Source organism: Penicillium verhagenii, assembly GCF_028828195.1.
Source record: "Penicillium verhagenii strain IBT 33310 chromosome Unknown utg000013l_segment0_segment0, whole genome shotgun sequence".
Classification (NCBI taxonomy): Eukaryota; Fungi; Ascomycota; class Eurotiomycetes; order Eurotiales; family Aspergillaceae; genus Penicillium; species Penicillium verhagenii.
Window position 1 is genome coordinate 221,495 of NW_026643177.1, and position 22,418 is coordinate 243,912.

The 22,418-nt window shown below is 48.2% G+C and overlaps 9 protein-coding genes across 9 annotated transcripts; 6 read left to right on the forward strand and 3 right to left on the reverse strand.

Annotated features, from left to right (window-relative positions):
- Positions 1-704: 704 nt before the first annotated feature.
- Positions 705-1,502, forward strand: N7466_011338 (uncharacterized protein; the record flags this gene model as incomplete). Its single annotated transcript, XM_057170727.1, has 1 exon — positions 705-1,502. The coding sequence occupies one exon, from the start codon at positions 705-707 to the stop codon at positions 1,500-1,502; it is 798 nt and encodes a 265-aa protein (XP_057015448.1).
- A 931-nt stretch (positions 1,503-2,433) lies between these two features.
- Positions 2,434-4,191, forward strand: N7466_011339 (uncharacterized protein; the record flags this gene model as incomplete). Its single annotated transcript, XM_057170728.1, has 1 exon — positions 2,434-4,191. One exon carries the CDS (start codon positions 2,434-2,436, stop codon positions 4,189-4,191), a length of 1,758 nt encoding a protein of 585 aa, XP_057015449.1.
- Positions 4,192-6,630: 2,439 nt separating this feature from the next.
- N7466_011340 (GPI anchored serine-threonine rich family protein) lies at positions 6,631-7,435 on the forward strand (the record flags this gene model as incomplete). The annotated part of the gene is made up of 2 exons (XM_057170729.1): positions 6,631-6,841; positions 6,945-7,435. 2 exons carry the CDS (start codon positions 6,631-6,633, stop codon positions 7,433-7,435), a joined length of 702 nt encoding a protein of 233 aa, XP_057015450.1.
- Positions 7,436-9,821: 2,386 nt separating this feature from the next.
- Positions 9,822-11,118, forward strand: N7466_011341 (uncharacterized protein; the record flags this gene model as incomplete). Its single annotated transcript, XM_057170730.1, has 3 exons — positions 9,822-10,070; positions 10,174-10,484; positions 10,581-11,118. 3 exons carry the CDS (start codon positions 9,822-9,824, stop codon positions 11,116-11,118), a joined length of 1,098 nt encoding a protein of 365 aa, XP_057015451.1.
- Positions 11,119-11,593: 475 nt separating this feature from the next.
- On the reverse strand, positions 11,594-12,908 carry N7466_011342 (uncharacterized protein; the record flags this gene model as incomplete). Its single annotated transcript, XM_057170731.1, has 3 exons — positions 11,594-12,388; positions 12,445-12,682; positions 12,751-12,908. 3 exons carry the CDS (start codon positions 12,906-12,908, stop codon positions 11,594-11,596), a joined length of 1,191 nt encoding a protein of 396 aa, XP_057015452.1.
- Positions 12,909-14,061: 1,153 nt separating this feature from the next.
- N7466_011343 (uncharacterized protein) lies at positions 14,062-14,937 on the reverse strand (the record flags this gene model as incomplete). The annotated part of the gene is made up of 2 exons (XM_057170732.1): positions 14,062-14,607; positions 14,683-14,937. The coding sequence occupies 2 exons, from the start codon at positions 14,935-14,937 to the stop codon at positions 14,062-14,064; spliced, it is 801 nt and encodes a 266-aa protein (XP_057015453.1).
- A 1,333-nt stretch (positions 14,938-16,270) lies between these two features.
- On the reverse strand, positions 16,271-17,894 carry nop12 (rRNA-processing protein NOP12; the record flags this gene model as incomplete). Its single annotated transcript, XM_057170733.1, has 2 exons — positions 16,271-17,716; positions 17,775-17,894. The coding sequence occupies 2 exons, from the start codon at positions 17,892-17,894 to the stop codon at positions 16,271-16,273; spliced, it is 1,566 nt and encodes a 521-aa protein (XP_057015454.1).
- A 427-nt stretch (positions 17,895-18,321) lies between these two features.
- N7466_011345 (uncharacterized protein) lies at positions 18,322-18,781 on the forward strand (the record flags this gene model as incomplete). The annotated part of the gene is made up of 2 exons (XM_057170734.1): positions 18,322-18,403; positions 18,435-18,781. 2 exons carry the CDS (start codon positions 18,322-18,324, stop codon positions 18,779-18,781), a joined length of 429 nt encoding a protein of 142 aa, XP_057015455.1.
- Positions 18,782-19,310: 529 nt separating this feature from the next.
- Positions 19,311-21,597, forward strand: N7466_011346 (uncharacterized protein; the record flags this gene model as incomplete). The annotated part of the gene is made up of 4 exons (XM_057170735.1): positions 19,311-20,175; positions 20,238-20,307; positions 20,359-20,845; positions 20,902-21,597. 4 exons carry the CDS (start codon positions 19,311-19,313, stop codon positions 21,595-21,597), a joined length of 2,118 nt encoding a protein of 705 aa, XP_057015456.1.
- Between the last annotated feature and the right edge of the window lie 821 nt (positions 21,598-22,418).

The following is a 22,418-nucleotide window of genomic DNA, read 5'->3' on the forward strand; positions in this document are numbered from 1 at the left end:
ATGCTAGCTTCAAATGTTAGCCGTGAGCACCAATTGTAATATGTCTTGGCGTCCCAGCCTTGCACGTACTACATGATACAATACAGCTTCGCTTCCATAATTTGGTAAAACTCCCAACATTGAAGGCCACGGCTCGAGAGTAAAATTAACGGGGCTTCTGGATGGAGTACGGGATGGGGTAGCAGGATCGGTGTGGATTTGCCAAGAGACCGAGTTTTTGACAAATTGATATCTCGCGGTACGGAGTACACATGAGGGAGAAATACATGTATGCTCGGATTGTTCATTTGGGAAAGGTGGGAAATGAGTATCCCATAAGAGAACTTGAGAGCCTGTTCTGTCTGCGTTTTTTTTTTAACGAACTGAGCTCTCTTTTTGCAATTCTTCCCCCCGATCAATCAACTTGAGCCTCTGGGATTATCAAGATGCTCTCCCGGGTGCCTGGGTTCTCTATTCTGGGCCTTGTTATAGTGTGGCTTGCTCATTTTACGAGCCTAAGTTATACAGCCCATTCCGGTTCTCATAATCATTTTCACACACACCATCGAAGAGCCGATATTCAAGGTATCATTGATAACGGGCTCAATGACCGTGCTCATACCTATGAAAGGCTGTTCTTGTGGGAGGCCTATAAAATCATTGGGTACGTTATCGCCGAGAGATTTTCGCCTTCTCAGAGCATCTAGCCAATATTCCAGTTGTCTATGACTAAAGTTTCAAAATTTCAATATAGTCAAATCGAGGGTTACAAAACACAAAAGCTCATACTTCCTTTCCTTTTGAAGAAGGACGGAACAGAACTTCTCACGGCTGGGCTAGATAATCGACATCTGATAACTGTTGGCAGCTCGGAGAAGCCGACAAATTATCCTCTGGATTATTCTGAATTCATGCTAAGATTGGGGGGCAAGAATACGGTGACCGTGACTCATCCTGACATAACTGCGCCAGATTCTGAAAATGATCTTGTGAGGGCGGAACAGGAGTTGACTGATAAACGTCTTAATGGGCAAATTAAGATGGACAAAGTCAGCCCTTACCTCAAGACAGGTGGAAGCAATCAAATCCATACTCGATTTATTGAGAAAGTCACGACAAAGGTGGCGGCGATCAGAGATGATGCGAAGAAGTCTAGTATTGGGGATGTTTCCGAACGTCTTGATCGCGCCGACACGATTGGTCGACGAATAATACTCCTTAGGAAAGCCTCGACAAATAACTGGCTGATCAAGTACTTGTCCAGAGACGACGGGTGGAATCTCCAAATAACTGAGGACGGTTCAACCCGTACCACTGTTACGACTGTGGACGACGCAGAGACCGGGGTTTCAGGTGAAGACAAGATATCCAAATACCAAACAATCAACTTTCCAGCAACCTTTGAAGATCCACTCAACACCGCGAAAATTGAAGGGAAGAACATTCAAAGTGGAGTTGATTTTCAGACCTGGGTGAGTTTCCCTTCTTTCAAGATGTTATCCTATAACCCCAAGAGGTACTAACTGCATATTGATACACAGGCCAATGAGCTTGGAGACGTTTTACCTAGTACCAATGGACCTTCAGCGAGCGACTCGAGTGTTAGCCATTGGCAAGAGATCACCGCTTGGGAAGATAAATCTTGGATAGATGAGTGCTGATCCTTGATACTTGATAATGCCTCCTACTAGCTTTCAAGTTACACGATCAGTGTTACTAAATAGTCGGAATTAGTTAGCAAAACCCACACCAAAACAAAAGGAAAATCACCGTCTACCACGTACACATGTAAAATAGTCCTCATTGAGGACCCAGGAGGTGCAAGCTAGTATAATTTTGAAGCTATCGTGAATAATTTTTAACATATTATCCAAAATCTGTAGTGAGATCTCCCCCTCTGCAAACCGCGGTTTCTGTTTGGATTCAGCACGAGGGGCATCTATCGAGAGTAGCCATTTTCCTTTTTTTTTTCCCCTTTTTTTTTTTTTTGTTGTGGGGACTTCATTTTGAACTTTTTTGAAAAGAATTCGCGGTTGGAATGATATTAATAGTTTCGAATTGGAATCAGTGCGACGCACTTAACTTGTCCATGGGTTCATATACATCCAGTTTGTGTATGAGCTTGTAAGTTTACAGTACAGTTCCCCTCTGATGTGGTGGGGACTGCACCAGGGTCCAGGGGCAAAATGAATGTCAAAGCTGAGTGGAGAATGAGAATAAAAAATAGAATAAAAGAATTACAAACCAAAAGGTGCGTGAAATAAACTGATGCAATTCAAATAATAGTGCGATCTACTTCGCCTATAAATTCTTGCTGGTCGAAGCATAATCCTCTCCTTCCAGAAGTTGACTTTCCCCCTTCCTTTTCCTCAACATTGAACTTCATTTTCCCCACTTGTCACTGCACGCAGCACCAGCGCCACTGGCACCACTGCCCATATTATTTACTACCTAATGGCGGCTACCGAGCATTCTGGTAACAGCCTTATGAGCCAATACTCTATCGTTTTACCGAAATGGCAGGCAACTGACTCTTCCGGCAAACCTATACCTGCATGCGACCCCGATCAATGTGCTGCGGCAATGAAGGGGGAGGAAGTTCCTGTCGATCTAAGCTCATTCTGGCACCGGAGAGCAGTCATTCGTGGGGTTCGTGAATCACTTCAATTTGCAACAAGCCCGGCAGTTATCAAGCTATGCTCCGGCGACGATGGCCAGGCCCATCAATTTTCCCGCGCCCGCAATGCTCGCCTGATAATGAGTGATTCAATCCCCGATATGCAAAATCCTGCCACTCAGCCGTACTGTATATGGTATCCCGAGCTTGCATCAGAAGAAACATATCGCGAAGTTGCCCGTCAATATCCGTCCATGCGGTATCAAGTAGGCCGAGCGTGTGCTGCAGCTTGCTATACAGATCTTTACAAAGAATTGGACCTTTTGCCTGATGTTTCTATCGCGGAAGAATCCCGCGAAGTTGACAAAGACGCCGAAATCTACAAGATTATCATGTCCGCCCCCCAACGATATGTTGTCATGGAAGATTTCTCTCGATCCGTTCATCTTGAAACCCCACGAACACCTGCGTTTCTGAATGGTGATATGAAGCCCCGATGGGCTTTGGGGCAGCGTGTTCACCCTGGTAGAAATGTACCAGAGACGACTGCTGATGATATTGACATCGAGGAAGATGGATTTATCGGCTTGCAAGATATCGGCTTGAAGGATATCAGCGGAGTGGAGGACTATGCTGAACTAGGCCCAGGCCAGTCCGATCAATTGTGGATGCCTCTTCCGCCCGATCTCCCAGTTCTCGAAAAGCGCCTTCAGACACAGATGGCCGCGTGGGAGGGCAATGTGGATCGATACAGTCGACTCATGCACCCACGCAGGCTGAGAACCAAAACCGAATACAATTGTGTTCTTCGTGGTATTTATCACAGTACAACCTTCGCCAGATGGTGGGCCTATCAGCTCGAAACAAACCCTGGACGGGCCATCCTCCCAGGTAAATTGCTTAGCGAAGGCAATGAACAGGAGTGCAGAGAGATTCGGACTGCAATTAATGCCCGCATGATAATGAACAATGATATCTCCGGTATCGACGATGACTCGGACTGCCTCCCGTGGGTAATATGGGGGCCCGTGAAGCCCTCTGAGATAACTCTAACTGATCTCGTTCGAAAGTGTCCGTCCATGGGGCCCCAAATTGCGACCACTTGTATAATATGCGATTACGAATCGATATTCCAAAGTTTGAAGCCCCCCTACACCAAATCCCTGTACGTGGCTGCCAGGCGAAGTGAAAATCCATTTTACCTCCAATACCTTGAGGAAATCATGAAGGAGCACAACATAACGCCCCCGGACTTTCATGACTTCAAGGACTTTGATCACACTGCACCAGGCTTACAGACCGATCTGGAGCCTAGAGATGCCCTCACTGATCACACTGTCGGCTACTACGACATGGAGATCGGGTATGGGCAATATCCCTGTGGAAACGAACACGAAGAAACGCCGGGTACATATGGAGGCGGGCTAGCGAATGCTGGAAGGGTGGAGAGATACATGTGGCTCTCGACTGAGACTGCACAGAAGTTAAAAGATGAACTTGAGGTGCGCTACGAAGGTGCGGACACTGGTCTTTTGTATGACGATTATGAGCTTCGTTCCAAGCTTTCGCGCCGTATACAGCCCATGGATTGGTAGTATGCAGCACTGATTTCGATATGTCGAATCCAATCCGTCCCTTTGATTTTCGAGTATTATCTACCGTCGGGAAAAATCCGGTACGTACATCAATCTAGGTACTAGACATCAAACTCAAATGAGACCACAGCATTAATCTGTCAAGAGAAAGATGGAGTCTAGGTCAGCTACAAAGGCTGAAAATGATGGATGAGAAAAGAAAAAAAAAGATTGCAGCTCTTTGGCACTAATCAGATCTGATCTATCACGAGTGGAAGAAGAAGAAAAAAAGCTCGACTCGTATGATGCACACATGTGCATGCAGATAGATATCTCCGAGCTGAGCTGCCAGTAACTTTAAAAAACGAAGTTAAAAATAGACCGAGGATAAACGAACTACGCCACAGATAGCAAGATCGATCCAACGCTCCTAGGTACTAGGGGCTTGGAAGATTTTGTGTACATGGGTGGAAATCGGGAGGCTTCGATCGTATCAATGAGGCGAGGTGCAGTAGGAGGCGTTCACCACTCGGATCGTAACCGAGTCACTTGGCACTTCAGGTATCGATTTGCCTCTCGATTGGCGATTGGCGATTCGGTTCGGCAGGTCTACTAGAAGGCGCTTAGTAGCTTACCCTCAAGCTTCAGGCTGCTAGTCAGCAATCGGGGCTTTTGCCTGCAGAACTTTCCAAGTCACGCTCTCCATTCAAATTTTAGCAATGGATTCTTCATAATCAGTGACTACAAGCATTGGAACGCACCCGACACCTCGGATTACCCGGGTAAATGTTGAATGTTGGAGATGATACCGTATCATCTTGAAATCGCATGTGATCTATTATTGCACCATTGATCAGGGAGGTTTTTTCGTCAGATTGCGGGGTGTCCGAATTCCACAAATAGTTTTTGTACCTAGTAGCCTCAATGTCTGACAGGATCTGGAGGTGGGGTTGTGGCTGCAGCGCCCTTGTTGTACCAGTACAAGCAACAACCCGGGGATTTAGGTTGTTTGCTCAAGGTAAATTTTAATTAATCAATATTATGGCAAAGCTTGGTATTCACAAATCACTAAAATCTATTTGTTTTTTTTTTCTTTCTTCGCGTCAGTGTGTATAATCACCTTTACCTTACTTCGTGGGGATGGAGGCTTTAGAGTGTAAAACAAGTCAAATTCAAATGCTGTTATTCTATGATCGGCAGAGGGTTATTGAAGAGGCAGGTGAAGGGATGGGAGCCTTGAGAACAAAGAAACTATTCAGAATGACTTTCACTCTTGATTTTTATTTTTTATCTTTATTTATGAATTATATTTTTCTTTGCTTATATTTTTCTTTTATCCGCTTGGCAAAGGCTGTGCACGAACCTTGGGAGGGGAACGAGCTAATGGCGTTTTTTGGGCGCAAGCGATCCTACCCAGCTGAGCAAGAATAATTAGTTACTGTTCGACCGTTGGGAACTCTTTGAGAATTTTTACCCGGATTTTTCCATAATAAAAAAATTTCTAAATTTCCAAATGAAAGCAAGCCGGAGTAGAGACCCGGAGATATAGAGCTGGCCGGGTTTTAAAGCCGAGTAGGTCGCGTGGCGACTCTTTGTTTTGTTCTGTAGTACCTGCGTACGGTACCTGCGTTTCTGGGGTACGGAGTTATCCGTGAAAATTGATGTCGATATAGCACTTGAGTATTGCCGGGTAAAATATTACGGCTTTTCTAGGTATTTTTTACAAAACCTCACTTCAATTCCAATACTTATCACTTATCACTTATCACATTTGAACCCTTGAAAATAATAGAGGATCCACCAAAATACGAAGAAAAAAAGGGGAGCAAAAAAACCCTGAGAAACAAAAACCCCAAAACAAAAGAGTGAATGGGGGCCAAGGGTTTATCCCAAGCCCTCTAGCCGAGAGAAGACAACCAAGTGGGGATGTCATTTAAGGTACTGGGAAGCGAGGGCGCTCAGTGGGCAAAAGGAACAGCTTTCACTCGTGGATCGCCACGAGCCTGCTCAATTCCACCATTTCCGCCATTTCCACCATTTCCTTTTTCTCTTTTTTTGGACCCAATCCCGTTCTAATTCGCCCTAATGCGCCCTAATTCGTCCAATCCCAGCCATCTCAGCCAATCCCCGTTCCCCCTACGCCGTAGACTCCGCCCACCACAGGGACTTTGGCCTTAGTGTCATTTTTTAGCGCAGCCGGTGCCTTCCTAGGCTGGGAACGCCCATACTTAGTACATGGACTTTTTTTTACTTTGCCCTGCTCTTTTTTATAAAAACCCGGGGATAAGTCCCGCGGCTCTTAGCCTTTCCTTTCTCTTTTGCCATCCATTCTTTCTCTGCTTTACCTTCGTTTGATATCCTCCCCCGCAGAAGCATACAAATTACCCTCCGTCCGCAACTTCCTCTGCATCAACCATTTAAACGGTCTTAATTACCTATATACTTCATACATATCCAACAATGCGTTACACTATCGTCGCCGCCGCTGCCTTCTCGGCTCTGGCTTCCGCCTCCAGCACTGCCAACCCCTTCAGCAACCCCACCGGTGGCTATGTTTTCACTGCTGGAGATTCCACCACCCTGACCTGGGACCCTACCACCAGCGGCACTGTCTCCCTGCGTCTGCAGTGGGGTTCCGTGACCACCGCCGAGTCCGGTGATGCCATTGCCTGTACGTTCATTCCCTTATCAACCCATATCAGTACTACATACTACATACTAGTAGTATTGATGTACTACGTATAACTATAAATCGGGTACTGACCAATTCTTAGCTTCCATTGACAACAGCGGCACCTACACCTGGGATGTCCCCACTGATCTGATTGAGGACCAGGAGTACACCATCGAGATCCTGGACGACAGTGACGCCGATGACTACAACTTCCTGCCTTACTTCACCGTCGCCGGCGCTACCGCTACCGCCTCTGCTACTGCCACTGCCACCAGTGCTGTTGTTTCCACCACCAGCTCTGCTACCTCGACCTCTACTGCTTCGTCTTCCTCCAGCACCAGCAGCTCGTCCACCAGCAGCACCAGCAGCTCTAGCGCCGCTACCACCTTGACCACCCAGTCCAGCACCTCGGCCTCTACCAGCGCTTCCACCAGCGCCTCCAAGTCTGCCACTACCAGCTCTGCCTCTGCCACCACCGACTCTGCCACCACCTCTGCCTCCCAGACTGCCGTTCCCACCAACGCTGCTGGCATGAACCGTGTCTCTGGTGGTTTGCTGGCCGTCGTTGCCGGTGTTGCTATGCTCCTGTAAGCGCATTGAGCAGTGCTTAATTTCCCGTCATGGATCTTGTATAGCCATGTGTGATTTCCTTTCTTGAAGACTTGGACATGACTCCGGTCTCACCTCCTCTTCGTCCGATCTGACATTGATTTTTCCGTCCACTGTACCAACATCAACGCTTCCTAATTGGAGGATGTCATTTTGGATATTATCATATCAACTTTTTTTTTCTCAACCACATCACATCCTGGGAGCTTGGATACACTGAGCGATTTATTTTACGAATGTATTTTGCATGTATTAATTTTACTTATGGAAACTAATGTACAAAAAAATTCTTGAACCTTCTTTCCTCTTTAACCTTTGTTGCTTAAATCTTGGATTCTGCAGTACTTTCTTTGTACTAGTAAGTTGTACAACCTACATACAGAGCACCTTGCACAAGTGGTGCCACAACGTTGATCATCGGCACTGTGTACAACGTGGGCAAGCAGTCCACTTGTACCTCTGTCGATCAATATGGTGGGTCATTATTAGTGGCAGTTATCTGATAACCGGCTTTTCGGCTTTCCCGATGATCAGTGTCCATGTGATGCGCAGATTGCGAGCCGAGATAAACGAGTACGAATAATCCGTACCAAGGATGTCAATCTCGATATTCGCAGAACCAGAGACTCGAAAGCAACTGGCCAATATTTGTATACGATAGCAAACTGAGTTAAGTGAAGGACCGGATATACACAGGAACAAACGGCAGATAGGCAAACCATTTAGCCGACCAAAGTTGGAACCATGGAGGGGGAATGAGGATCAACTTTCGGTCTGCATTTGTTGTTGGCACGGTGGAGTCCGCCCTAATTTAGCGTCGATAGTCTCAGGGGAAGTCGCTACATTGAGCAGAGGTTCCACTTGGTGGCTTTTTTTAGTCTAACCATATCAGATTACTCCGTACAGAGTAGCATTTAATTTCTTATCTGGAAATGACGTTACTTCTCCATGTCAAATAACAACGTGGTCATTTACTACCAGTATATATGCAATCAATAAACAAGCTAACTAGTACCCCTGGTAGCTTACTATATACGCTAAGTGTCCGGGATGTATATACAAAGTCACGGGGGTCCACGTGCAGACTTCGATGTTTATACTGAATTTGTCATCAGGAACAAACTTCCTCAAACACAACAAACATGGCATATGCAGATCCTCCGGGTCCCCGATTGCATCTAATCTTTCGTCCGACCCTCCATCACCCTCTGCATATCTTACGGCATAAACCCAGGATAATGCCCAGACTTGAGCACGCGCATATGTATGGTCAACTGGCCTTTCTCTGGTGCCTAGACGACCCCCGCCACGATCAAATCCCAATATCTTGTAAAACCCTGTTCCCATGTGTTTCAGGGCATAGCATTCTGGTTTGGACTGAAGGTTTCGGCGACAGAGCTGTTCATCTGACTGGAATCAGAATGAGAAATCAAATTCACACCAACAGAGAAGACATCAACAGAGAACACAGTCAACCACGATGCAAAATGCCAATGGCTCTTGCTCTAAACATCTATGGTTTGATTGATCCAAGAAGCAGAGAAAACTCCTGCCCAAGTAAAATCTAGGCCCTAGACTCAACCAAGGAGGTACCAGCATTTCCGCAGCAGCGCAATCCTCTTAGCAACATTGAATTAATTTAACCCGACAAGAGAAGTATACGCTGTCAGGGGATCGACATATGCACATGCAAGGATCGCCATATTGATTATACTGAAAAGGGCGCTGCCTCGTGTTGGCAGCAAGGGACTTACTAAATCTCACTGCCCGCGGACCAGGAACCCGAGTCACAAGAAGGAAACTCTTTGAAATTTAAAGACCCTTCAGACGAGTCTTCCACCCAACTACCACAGTTAATGAAAGATGACCGCCTACATGTGAGATATGCATACTGCATCATTCATACCTGGGACATGGATCTCATCTTCGGCCCTGAATGGTTGAGACCGCGTCTTTTTCTGATTGTGTGACCGTGCCTAGAAAGCAACATGCGGTGTCAATCCAGTCTAGTATGCAACAATAAGTCCCGCTCGGAAGAGTGTATTGGGCAACGCTGCAATCTGCAGGACCCAAGCCGATAATCGAAGACTTTTCCTCACTTGGCACCCTGCTCAAGGCTATTCTTACATCGGTTTCTTACGTATGAGTTTGGCGACGATCTATATAAGCAGCTTTGCTTTCGCCCGACTTTTCCAACTTCACATTGAATGGCGCGGATCAGACCCCGAAAGTACATAGCGGATTCTCCAGGAACCAGCAGTCTCGAGGTCTTGGTGTACAGGAACAAGCAAATTCAATCTCATATTATACAGCGCATCGCCTATCACTTGCCCAGCAAAAAAAAAAAAAAACAGAACAAAAAGCCACCATGCTGTCGATCACCCCCACAATCGCCGCCGTAACCCTCGGCTTCGTGCAGTTAGCGCACGCGCAGACCAATATCACAGCTAGTGCCTGTGCCGCCTCATCCGTCTACTCATCCTGCAACCTCGACGTCGCAAATAAGTGGAACTCCTGTATAAACGGATGCAATGGCGATGGCGATTGCACCGTGGACTGTGGCTGTACCGCCCACCAAGAGTATATCAACTGCATGGCACACTCGTGCTGGAACCAGGTATGAATGATATCACGATATAGATGGCCTTATCACAACTGGAATCCAATCCAGTGTACCAAACCAAATCCAACCAATCGTCCACTAACCCAACCCGTCCCAGGTCTACTCGTGCGAATATCAGCTATTCGTCCAGCAATACTTCGCCATATGCCCCAGCGCCATCGAGCCGATCCCCTTCTGGCCCGCCCCAACCGACGCCCCAAACCGCTGCTCCTGCGATCTAGGCAAGGTCCTCCAAAGCACACTATCTGCACGCAACGACCAAGTCTCCTGCATCCTGAACATCACCGACCAAACCGTCAACGACGTCACGAACGCCGTAACAAACCCAGGCGATCTATCCAGTGTCGGGAACATCGCCAAAACAGCCACAGAATGTGCATGCTGCGGCAGTAGCGCCAGTCTCTCAGCGTAAGCCCATCCATACCCTGTCCTCCCCCCTCTCTCTCCAGGGCTATTCAAAACCCCAAATCCATACCCAACCCCAAACTAACAACCCCAACCCAGCGCCTGGCAAGTCTGCCCCGACACAGTCCCCCGCCTCGCAGGCGCAGACCTCTGGGACATATTCTTCCCATCCGACTACCCAAACCTGTACACGTCGATCCCGGATTTCGTCTGGGCTTCCTGCGACAGCACGCTCAGCTCAGCCAACTGCCAGGATATCGGGTTCACGGATCCCTCGGACAAGTTCTATCAGCCCGCCAACTTCCCGTCGAATGGAAGCTCGACGTTGAGTAATGTTGGGGGCACGGTGTCGGCGCCGCCAAGTGGGACGGTGATTACCTGGTCGCAGTCGAAGACTACGTGGACGGTTACTGCGACTGGGTATGAGGAGAAGGATGTTGCGACTACAACTACGACTGGTAGTAGTCAGAGTGAGAATGGGGGTACGGCTGGAACCACGGCTACGGCTACGGCTACGGCTACGGGAACGGGGACGGGGGCGTCTGCGACGCAGACTTCGAGTTCGAGTGGTGCGGGTGTGGTGGTGAGGCCTGGAGTTCTTTTGGTGGTTGGGGTGTTGGGGGCTTTGGTGCTGTGATTTGGTATTTATACTATGCCGTGGCAGTACCCTAAACCAGCTAACTATTAGTTGTTGGAGGTACTGGCTTCGAATGTCGGTATCAATGGGTCTTACGAAGAGAAATTTGGTGGGAGAGGGTATGGATTTCTTCATGTTTATGATTTGATGACGATGAAAAATGCACCAGGGCAGACCTAGACTTGCGTGATTGAAAACTTGGTGCAAGGTACTACGTAGCAGCGAGAATCTTGAAAGTCGAGGTCACTCATTCATGGACATATCGTAATGGGAATGATACGATTTGAGATTAAATTGATGTTGAATTCATTTGGTATGATACCATATCTGATTTAGACATGTCCGGTCAATGGGGAGCAAAAAGCCACGACCAAGTTCATAGAACCCCAACGCCTATAGACATCGTAAAGCCGAAAAAAAAATGAAAAAAGGACCAGCCTCCATAAGTGTAACGCCAGGATTCATCATAAGCAGATCAAGCAGAGCCCCAGGTCGGGACAACCTTCTTCAAGAATTTCATAAACTTAAAGAAGCCAACAGCATACTCGACATTGCCATAGGGGTCCACAACCCTCTGGGGAAAAGCAATGCCGGCACCAAACAAGCCGGGGATAACAGCGCCACCACCACGCTCATGGAAATGGCCCGTCTCATGATCAAACTCCATAGCAAGCGGCACCGCATCCCTCGCAAGCTTCGGCAAGGGATCGCGCGTGAAGCCGACCGCTTGAACGATAAACTGGCAGGTGGGCAGATACTCGTGATACTGGGCCGACTCGCGGGCCTCGCCGCCCGCACAATCGATCTTAGTAATGACGCGACCGGCGGCCGAGGTAGAAAGCTTATCGTCTTCAAGCTGGGAGCGAGCAAAGTCGGCCGCGAGGCCCTTCAGGCCCGTGTTATCGCGCAGAATCCAGCCATCCTTGTACTCCGCGTAGCGGAGCGGGTGGCGGGTGAACCACTTGACGCGCAGGTTCGGGTGTGAGTCTGCTGAGAGCTGGAGGAGGTTGAGGAGGGCCAGGATAGCGCTGTGGGAGGCGCCGACGACGGCGACGGTAGTTTGTGTTGATGTGGGGAGGATATTGGCGAGCTCGGAGGGCTTGAGGACGGTGTCGAGGTCTAGGGAGGTGATGTCTAGGCCGGGGACTGGGACGGGGAGATTGGTTGGGTGGGAGCCCGTGCAGAGGATCAAGCGGGAGGTTTCGATCTCGATCTCGTCTGCGGAGTCATGGCGCTTGACGCGGACGATCCACTTGGATGTGTTGGAGGTCTGGATGACATCATTGTTAGCGCGCTGGCTTTTTAAGCTGTGTACGAGAGACGGACCCTATCGCCTTGATTGGCTGCTGTGACGAAGCCGCGGCAAGCGTAGACATCGTCCATCTTCATCAGGCCGTCTGTCAGACCGCGAACCATGTCGGCTGCATAGTGTAGGTGGCATGGTTTCTCCTGATCCAGCTTGGCCATGGTGGTGAATGCATTGGGCTGCCTTGTGTTCTCGATGACGGTTCTGAAGGGTTGCACGGCTGTAGCGTATGCCTGGAACAGCGATACTTTGGTGTTGCTGGTAATTTGACGGTTAGTGGTGCTGGTGCCAGAAAATGCCCCCTTCGGCGTGCAAATGGAACCAACCTAGGAACCTCGCGATACTTGCGGTGGACTCTGCCAGACTCAAAACTGGGGTCAATCCAGGCGATGGTGCCGAGCTGACGCTCCAGCAAATTGCCCATGACTGCCACACCAGCTGGGCCGGCGCCCACGACAACTGCAGCACATTTCCTGGTTGCCATATTGTGTGAAGATGGGAAAATTGAAAGTAGTGAGATATGGAGAAGCAAGGCAAGATTGAGCGAAAATAAAGAGTCAGAGAACACAGAAAGAGGGGAAAGCGGGATTTAAGTTGAAAGCGAAAGTGTAACGTAAAAATGGATTCATTCGGGTATCTAAATAAGTAAAAGGAAACGGCGGTAGACCGCCAGAACCAGCGGGAAAACCCAAAAAGGGGGGTTCAGTTGAGAGCCAAGACCCGAGGGACGTATATAGGAATGCGTAAGTCACCGATCACCATTGGCGGTGCAGATAACGCAACCAACGTCCAGTCGGGACGTCGCCAACCGATAAAAACAGGGCCGCACATTGAGGGGCGTGCACCCAGGTCCCCAGATCTCACATGATCACCCTCAATAACTTTGACACATCGTTGGAAGGCAGAGTCTTTCGGTCGAGAAAGACTTGTCGATCGTAAGCGATAACCAATCCAGGCCGGGATAGACTGGCTCCTCGGCTGGTATCTGCGACATGAAATTGATCGCTTGTCTTGGTATGGCACAAGCCGGCCGAGAAAGAGGGCGAGAAAGGGCGAAAAAAGGTCGACTGACGCAGGTGCCCCACTGCCTGGACGCTTTCCATCGGCTTATCGGCTGGGTCGGGTGAGTCAGGCGGATTGGGAAGAAATAGGGTGTATGGCGAGATCGTCTTGGGGAAGGGGATAACCACCACGGCGTGGGTTCAAGGGGGGACCTTAGAGAGGTTAGTGAGTATGGTTAGTAGCATCATTGTAATCAGCAGGGTCGATTTGGGGAGAAGAAGAAGAGAAAGCTGGTTGTGGCAGTCGTTTGGTCTTATACTCTGGCGCTCTGGTCGATCCAGTAGTCTTGGCGAAATTGCGTGCTCGAGTTGGGCCTGAATTCTCAGGCGGTAAATTCTCTGGCCTGGATTGTAAGGCTTGACAGTATTGGCCTAGTTACTGCTTATCATCTACTAGGACTGATTTCAATGTTGACTCGGGGTATTGAATGTTATAGCTTATATCATGCGTGTATGTTGCGTTATGCTAAATCTAAATCATACTGGTATATGCGGATGTTCATAAAGGATTCGAGACACAGGCCTTCGAAAGGTCCGTTTGTGTGACCTTTTTGTTTACAGTTGTCCATTTTTCAATCACACAGCCCAGAATACCCGAACAGAGGCCTTAGAAACATAGTTGGTCCAAGCAGGGAACCTTGCTCGCGCCCATAGTGCAATGGAGTCCCCAACTTCCAACTCCCGTACGAATCGTCCATCTAACGTGAACCGCCCCCGGCCTTTTGTCCGCTCAATCTCAAAAGCCTCGGCAGAATCGGAACCAATATCGTCCAAATAGTGCCATACAATGGTGTTGTTCTGCAAGTGACCCGATCGCTTGGCATTTGATTGTACCTTATTCTGCCGGGGTAGGAGAAGTTCATCCGTGGGTTCGTAATGTTGTGTAACTTGTCCTCGTTCATTATGCAACAATTCTTGTTCCTCTCCGTCAACATACATATTGCGGGTATGCGCTTCACGGATAACCTCGATATCAAACCAGGTCCAGGATTCCGAATAATCATAGTCTTGCGAGGTCCCTCGACCTCCTTGATCGTGTGAAGAGATGCGGAAAACGACCTTGCGACAGGGGTGAATACCCCGATGAGGAAGTGGCTTCGGTAATGGCGATTGTTCTAAACTCTAAGACGCCGAACACATGTCAAGTTAGTAGAGTCATTCAAGTTAAATCCATCTTTCACGAGGAGATAAACTGACCTTTCGCGAATAGCAAAGAGGCACTGTCTTTAGCAGAACCTGATCCCGGTCATTTCGAACAATTCTACTGTTGGCTTCTTCCACCATGTGGTGCTCGGTGGATGGCCAATACTCGGCTGCATCGATTATTTGATCAACCAGCTCTGCTGGAAATCCTTCACTGAGTTTCCATTGCAACAGGTATCGCACCCTGAACACATCCCATATATCGGGGAAATGCCATCCGGCTTCTGGGTCGGTCTCTGGAAACGACATGACGAATAGTGAAATGAGCCGGTGCGTGATCGTATGGGTCTGTCCGCGCAATCTCTGCAACAATAAAATATCAAAGTCTCGAGAGTCGTAGAATGAAGGAAGGTGAAATAAAGGAAGACGAGAAAATAAAGGTGAAATGAGTGGAGCCTAGATCGGAGGATCTACTGTAACCCCACCAAAGCTGAAGCTGCGTGGCAAGTGCTCCATAGCATCCCACTTCACTAGAATTTAGTAACAGGGATGATTTCAAGAATTCCACATAACATGTTGGATTAGCTTTTAACTATAACTGACTGGATTATTTGGACGACTTTTGTCGCCACCAAAAGTGACATAATGCTGCATCCCTGAACGTTTATCTTATCACCCCGCATTTCCTGGTGGGTACATTTTTAGCACCGAAGAACTATTTGATATTTGACATTGATATTCATTGCCGAGTTCAAACATGCCAGCATCTCTTGTGCGCTCCATATCTGTACTATGTATTGGATTTTGAGCCTCCTCTTCCACTGGGTAATTGTGATATTTTGGTAGTAGGGTCGATACATGTCAACTTTGAAAGCAGTACACATGTTAATTTCGGGGACATCCCAAGGTTGATAAGGCAAAAAAATCATTTATTTGTTCTCGAATTCTTTTTTTTTTCTAATTTTTTTTTTTAAAAAAGGTACATTTAAATCAATGAAATAGATCCAATGTCATAAATATGTTCATGTCATAAAATGAGGCTTAAGTTGGTGACTTGCGGGGTGTTTAAAACAGTTTGACTAGTTAGTGTAATTTAGTGCCACGCTTGTTTCTTAGGGAGACAGGGGGAAAGCCAATCCCGATTGGCCTTGGCGAAATAGAGCGCGCATACTCTTATTCATTTGCGAAAAAAGTGTGGTAATATTTTCAGGCGGCGTGGCAAGTGCCTCAATTGATTCATCAAAGTACCATACTAGTAACTTCTTAGGGTTTCTTGGAGTGATTGATATAGTAAATCTTCACCATCAAGGCCTTCCATTATTCACAGTATAGAATTAAAGCATTAATTACATAATGATGAAGCAATTGGGAAAGAAACGAACGGTGTGATCCAGTAAAGGACGGTACCTACTAGCAGTACTAAGATAAGTCGACTACGAAGAACCGCTAGAAAGAGGAACATAGTTAGTACATAATTTACCCCATGAGTAATCGGAATTAATAGCAGATTACCAGCACTTGAGTACTGCTTGTGACAATGGAAGATCTGGAAACGTAGAGATCATGGTTGATTCTGCATAATACTTTAAATGCCCTTTCCAACGCCAATAATAAATACAAAATAATGATGCTTTTTTCACACTCAAGGCTTCTGTCCACCCGCAGCCTTGTATGCTGCCGCCCGCTTACTGCTGCGGGCATTCTTTTTAGCCTTGTTGCCACGACTCTTGCCCTTGACCTTCATCTGAGATGAAGCACCCTTCTCGGTGGCACGGTGTCCCTCAAAGATGAAGGAGTTGCCAGCAATGGTGCTCTTTCCCTGTGCCTTGATCTTGGCGGCACCTGCCCGACCGAGCAATCTGCCTGCACGACCCTGGAGGGTCTTTTGGGCCTCGGCCATCTTTGAATCCTTGCCGCCAGAATCCTCACGCTTCTTAGCGACCTTTCTGGCACGAGTGACACGCAATTTCCGGGGAAGCATAGGGGGGAACTTCTTCTCATTAAGAAGAAGAGCCTCCTCAACACCGTTTCCGTCGTAGAACTGGACATAAGCGAAACCCTTTCCAACGCGAGTTGAGCGGTCACGAATAACGCGAACGAATTCGACACTCTTCTTGTCTGCCTTCTTGTCCTTGCCTCCGGTGTGCTCGTTGAAAGTGCGCCAAAGACCCTCTTCAATATCAGCAGGGGCTCTGGGCTTCTTCTTCTTGCCAGTCGCATCCTCAACGGGGCCTTCATTATCGACAAAGTCAAGGTTACCCACGAAGACGCAACGCTTGTTATCAATTGCGGCCGGGTGAGCAATACTGTCAACTCGAAGATGGCGGTCAAGGACGATGGTTCCATTCAATGTAGTGGCTGCTTTGCGAGCGGCTTGGACGGTAGAGTAGACGGCATAAGCATTGGTGCTGTGAGTGGTATCATCGAGAATTTCCTGTCGGGCAAAAGAAGCACGCTTCGGGAGTCCACCACCGCTGGCAAATGGAACAGAACGGAATCGAAGCGATTCAACTTTGTGCGGGCCAGTCGATTCCTGCAGAGTGGAACAGAAGGAGGCCAGGTGACGAAGAAGGGTCTTCTTGGCGGTCTTGCTTTTAATGGCCTCGGTCGAAACATTACCCAGGAAGACCGTACGGTTGGACTTCTCGACCTCGGTTGCCTTTGCAGTACCCGCCACACTCTCGTGGACCGGGGCCGGAGTCTTGTCATCCTCGTCACTGTCCTCAGCCTCAGAATCCTCGCCTTCAGATACATCGCTTCCTTCTTCCTCAGTGGGCTTCTGGCGCTGCGTGTACTCGGCCTTTCTCTTCTCCGCATCTCTCTCTTCTTCCTTGGCGAGGCGACGCATGTAAATCTCCTCCACTTCCTCTCCAGCGGTTCCACGCTTGCGCTTGCGGTTTTGAGGTTCCGGTGCCGATTCCTCAGATGATTCAGGCTCACTGGCATCAGAAGCATCTTCCATCAATTCATCTCCGGAGGCAACTGAGCCTTCATCCGATGCGATATCATCTTTGGCGGCCTTGTCTTGTTTTGTCGACTTGGGGGGCACATTAATGTATTGAACCGCGGGGGCTTGCACGGGTCCAGCCTACGAGTCAAAGTTTTAGTTCTGGGTTTCATCACAACTGGTATATAAAAGAACATACACTTGTATCGAAAAGGGAGGACAAGGTCGGATCGAGAGCACTGCCGGCAAGCAGAGAAGGAGCGGCAGAGGCAGGCTTCTGGTCCTTAGCCGAAGATTGGGATTTGGATTTCTTGCCCATTGTGAAAAAGGATTTTTGGAGTCCTTATCGGATTCCTTTCAAAAAAAGTCGTTCAATGGGAGTCAAGTCAAGATTGCGCATACAGCTCCGAACTTTTTTTTTCTTGGGGCTTATCAGTCTTGGCACGGCCAGACACTGGGCATCACATGATTTGGGGTATACATTAGTATGCATTTCCATACAACATTTAGAAAAATGCAATGATAAAATACAAAGAAATAATATAATTTATAGGAAAACGAGATCTTATTCTTGCCAAATCTAGAAGATCAAATCTCATTTATCTCAGCTTTCCTGAGGGAAAAAAACAATATTCCCTTATTCTTCGTATCAAAATCTCCATAAACTGATATTTTTCAGGGTTTGGAGAAAGCTTATTGTCAAATATCCCGATCAGATTACAACTTTCCATCTTACAACCCCCTACATGCCTTTCGATGTGATCCGTCCCATGTCGGGAGCACCGCCATTCGCCCAATCCCATAAATATTTATACCGTCTTCGGCGACGTCAGTATCACGTGATATGTGGTTTTTGCAGGCGGTCTGCTTCGGAAATGGCAGAACCCACTCGCTTCTGTTGCTCTGCACCCCATCATAGCCATCCTGGGCTTCCTCCTTTCCTCTTCCCCGCTGGAGCTATTTTCTCACGAGCCTGACGATCATATTTGCCCTCTCCAGATATATCTGGTATTCCTTCATGCCGACCGCTGTTCCTCACCCTCACATCCTATTGTGGCCCTGTTTCCTGTCCTAGCCGCCCTCCCCTCGCCCTCCCAGTGCTGGCGCATAGGTTGTTCGACAGCTCCTGGTGGACTTATAGACAAGCAAAAACGCGTGGATTTGGCTCTGATTTCTACTGGTGCTCCTGGAACACGCTGGCTGTGAGAATACCGTTCGATCGCGAGCAGCTTTGCTCTTTACCAACGGTGCTCCCGGCGCATTGTTAAGACGGTACGTCGCTTGCACATTTACCCCCGTTTGCATGCTTCCTGGGCCTATACAAGTCTTACTTCATGGCTTTTATTTCTATGAGAAGCTATCATGTTCCCTTTTAAGCGTTGCGCGCTTTCCGTCCCTCCCAAAAGACTGGTGCCGGACTCTGGGGGCGTTCCGGCGGTGATCAATCTCCGCACCGCCTTCTGGGGGCGCTGACCTTCATTTTGCAACCCACCCACCCATTTCCCCTCTATTTAGTCCTTCTAGGGTGCCTTTACCCAGACAGCATGGCAATTGAGCTAATCTATCTCGTGATTGACATAGAGCCCTAAACGAAAACCTCACCTGGCCGATCGGTGACCTTGACGCCCCCCCACGGCCTCTCCACTTTGCCGAAAGCATTTTGGCACGCCACACCCAACACAACCACCCCGTTTGAGCGCTCCACTACGTTTCTAGATCCTCGCCATACTTGCTGATGGAGGTGATCGAGAGCAGAGAGCATAGCTCTGTTGGCCCTACGGGGGCAGAGTCCACCATGACAAATGGAGAGCGAAATCCCTTCTTGGATGACCCTCTCATGGATGACGGTCGATCCAGCAGCTTAAGCGAGATTGATGAGCTGTCAGATAATGAGCCCTCTGATTTTGAAGATTCAATCAAACCGGAAAGACAGCTCGAGAACGATTCGGAGGCAGAAACCGAGCGCATCGAGGACTCTCCTCACCATATTCGCAAGCGTGGGGATATCGTCCTCAGCGCTGGTAGTGCTGGTCCAAGTCCAAGCAAGCTGCATCAGTCGACAACCCTGGCCGACGTCGACGATGATGAGCAGCTGCTAGATGACTCCCCGAGCAAGCCGCGATCCTCCCATAACAATGGATTGACTGATGACATTCCCGACCTTGATGACATAGATCTCCCCGATAGCAGCGGGAAAAAGCGAAAGCGCGTCGAAGCTGGCGATGATACCGGGACCGAGATCGGCGATGAAGAGCCCATCAAGAAACGCCGAAGTTCAATCAAAAGCGACTTGAGCGATCCAATTGACGACGACATGCCTCTCTCCCCAGAGCCCATCGAAGACCCCATCGCTACAAATGAGGACGAGTTGCCGGTCGACGACGCCCCAGAATCTGATCTTCCTACTCCACCAGTCAAAGGCAAAAGAGGCAAAAGAAGTAAGCGCCGAGGCAGACGAGCTTTAGATGCGGATGGAGAGATCGAGGTTGGCGATGCTGTGACAGAGGACGTCGCTGATGACAATATCGGGGAAGATGAAGAGCCTGCCGAGCGTGATGAAGTCAACGACGCTGAGACAGCAGCAAAACTTGAAGAAGAATGTAAGTCATGATGTTCAGTGACACTCACTCCTTAAACATGTTTTGACTGAACCCACCTTTAGCTACAAAGAAGATGTCCGCGATGGAGTCTCTGGCGACGTTGGAAAAAGAATTTGCAACCTTGCGTGACAAGTAAGTATTGTCCGAAATTTCATATTCGGGGCCATTGCTTACCCAATGCAGGATTTTTGACGAACGAATCAACAAGCTCAACCGCGAGCTTGAAATGCTCAGCGGTCCGAACCCAACGCATCCTGAGTATTTGCGCCAGATTGAATGTGTGGAACAATACCGCGACGCCAAGATCAAATACGAGCAGACATTGTTCCGCTACCGCAAGGAGGCTTTGATAAACAAGAGCTTGGCGGAGCGGGCGCAAATACACAGTACATTTTTCCAGCGCATCCGGGATGTGCGAGAGTATTACTCGAGTGCGGTCAGCAAGCAGTTCTATGCTATCCAGCATGATCGCTTCAAGACGGATGAATTAAGCCCACATCATATCATCCCATTCCCAACCCGTCGTTCCCAGCAGATCGCGAACCAAACTGCCTACAACCAAGAAGTTTCGGTCATGGCTGGCGTCGCGAAATATGTTGGCTTCCCAGCAGCTCCGACATTACTGGGCGCTCGCGCATCGGAACTGGACGACGACCTTGAAAAGATGGGAGTAAGTTTGCTCACTTCCCAAGCTAGTGTTTATTTGTTGCTGACATATATACTTAGATACCCGTTGAAACCCGAGCTTCAGCCCCGCGGCATTCGTCGGCATTGCCTCCTCGGCCTGCCATGTCGGCTATGTCATCCAACGTTTTCCGCACAGCAGCCGAAGAAGCATTCTTAGAACAGACGCCGTGGGCCAACCCACAACATCCAATCCATCAACAACAAGCACAGCACCAGTACCCGCAGCAACATCGGCCTCAAGGGCGTCCCTTTGAGCATCAACAGGCGACATCTTTTGCAACCCCAGCAGCTCAAAAGCGGGTGGTAGACATCAATGCCCCTAACGGATCGGCGTCCACAATCCCGGAGAATATCTCGGTTGCAAACTCCTCGGCCAACAACACTCCTTATGGAATTGAGCAAGAGTCACGGCACCAGCATCAAGGCCCCTTCCGCAATCCGGACTATGACCATGAGCACAAATCCGGCTATCGGTCTCAAAGTTCCTCACCGCTAGATGTGCGAAAATCCCACCCACACGCAAGCCATGTCATGGAGCGTCACTCGCCCGTGCCTGACTCTTCCTCCCGCAACCCTATCTTCTCCCCTCCCCCAGTTCGCCAAAGCTTGTTTCAGCCTACTTCCAGGCCGGATATATCCCCGACTATGGCTTCCAAGACGGTCGACGCATTACATTACCATCCTCAGTCTGAGCTTTCAACAAAATCTGGGCCAAGTCACATGCCTGCACGATAAGCAACTCCTACTATCTATATTCCATCCCATTTCCGCAAAATGTGTTTTTTCCATACCCTGGTTGCACTTACAACCTTCAACGAGTTGTTTGATCACCTTCCTCCCTTCTCTCCCTCTAATGAAGATTCCCCTGCTTGTTTGTTATTATTTTATGTTCTTATTTATGCTATTGAGGCAATAGCACGTGTATTCTGATGAGCGTTCCGAGCTAGAAAGTGCGAGAAGGCATAGTCTGTGTGTTGTTTATGGGACAGTGATCCACTTCGAATCTCAACCATCAAACTTTTTACATATTGGGGAAATGCGAGACTCGTCGCTACAGCTGCATGAAAGGGGAAACGGACTCTTTTTTATTTCTTTATCTTTTATCATATGGGGCGGTGTCCAGGTCATTGGAATGTGGTCTTTTGTTTTTTAGTCTTACGTGACTTGTTGTTTTCTACTACGATACCTAAGTAGGGGAAAAATCTCTTGCATCCGGAGTTGATCTTGACTTGAAGTGGTGTCCTTATGTTTTCTTTTCAAATGTTTCTTTCTTCTACTATTTTTTTGGAATTGGGAGAGCTGGACTCTTCCTCTTCTTGGACATTTATGTAGCACTCTGTGTACATAGCAGCATCCATGGATATATGCCTATGTCTTTTAACTTTCAAATGTTCAATGTTTACTAATTCAAGTGCTCTCAACCCTCAGAATGTCCATTTTGATATAGACCAGGCTTTGGAAAGAAGTACTACCATATAGAAGCTTTCTAAGGTTGGGTACATATGCTATCGTATTGATCCAGGATATGCACATAATTTATTTCTTTCAAATCGATC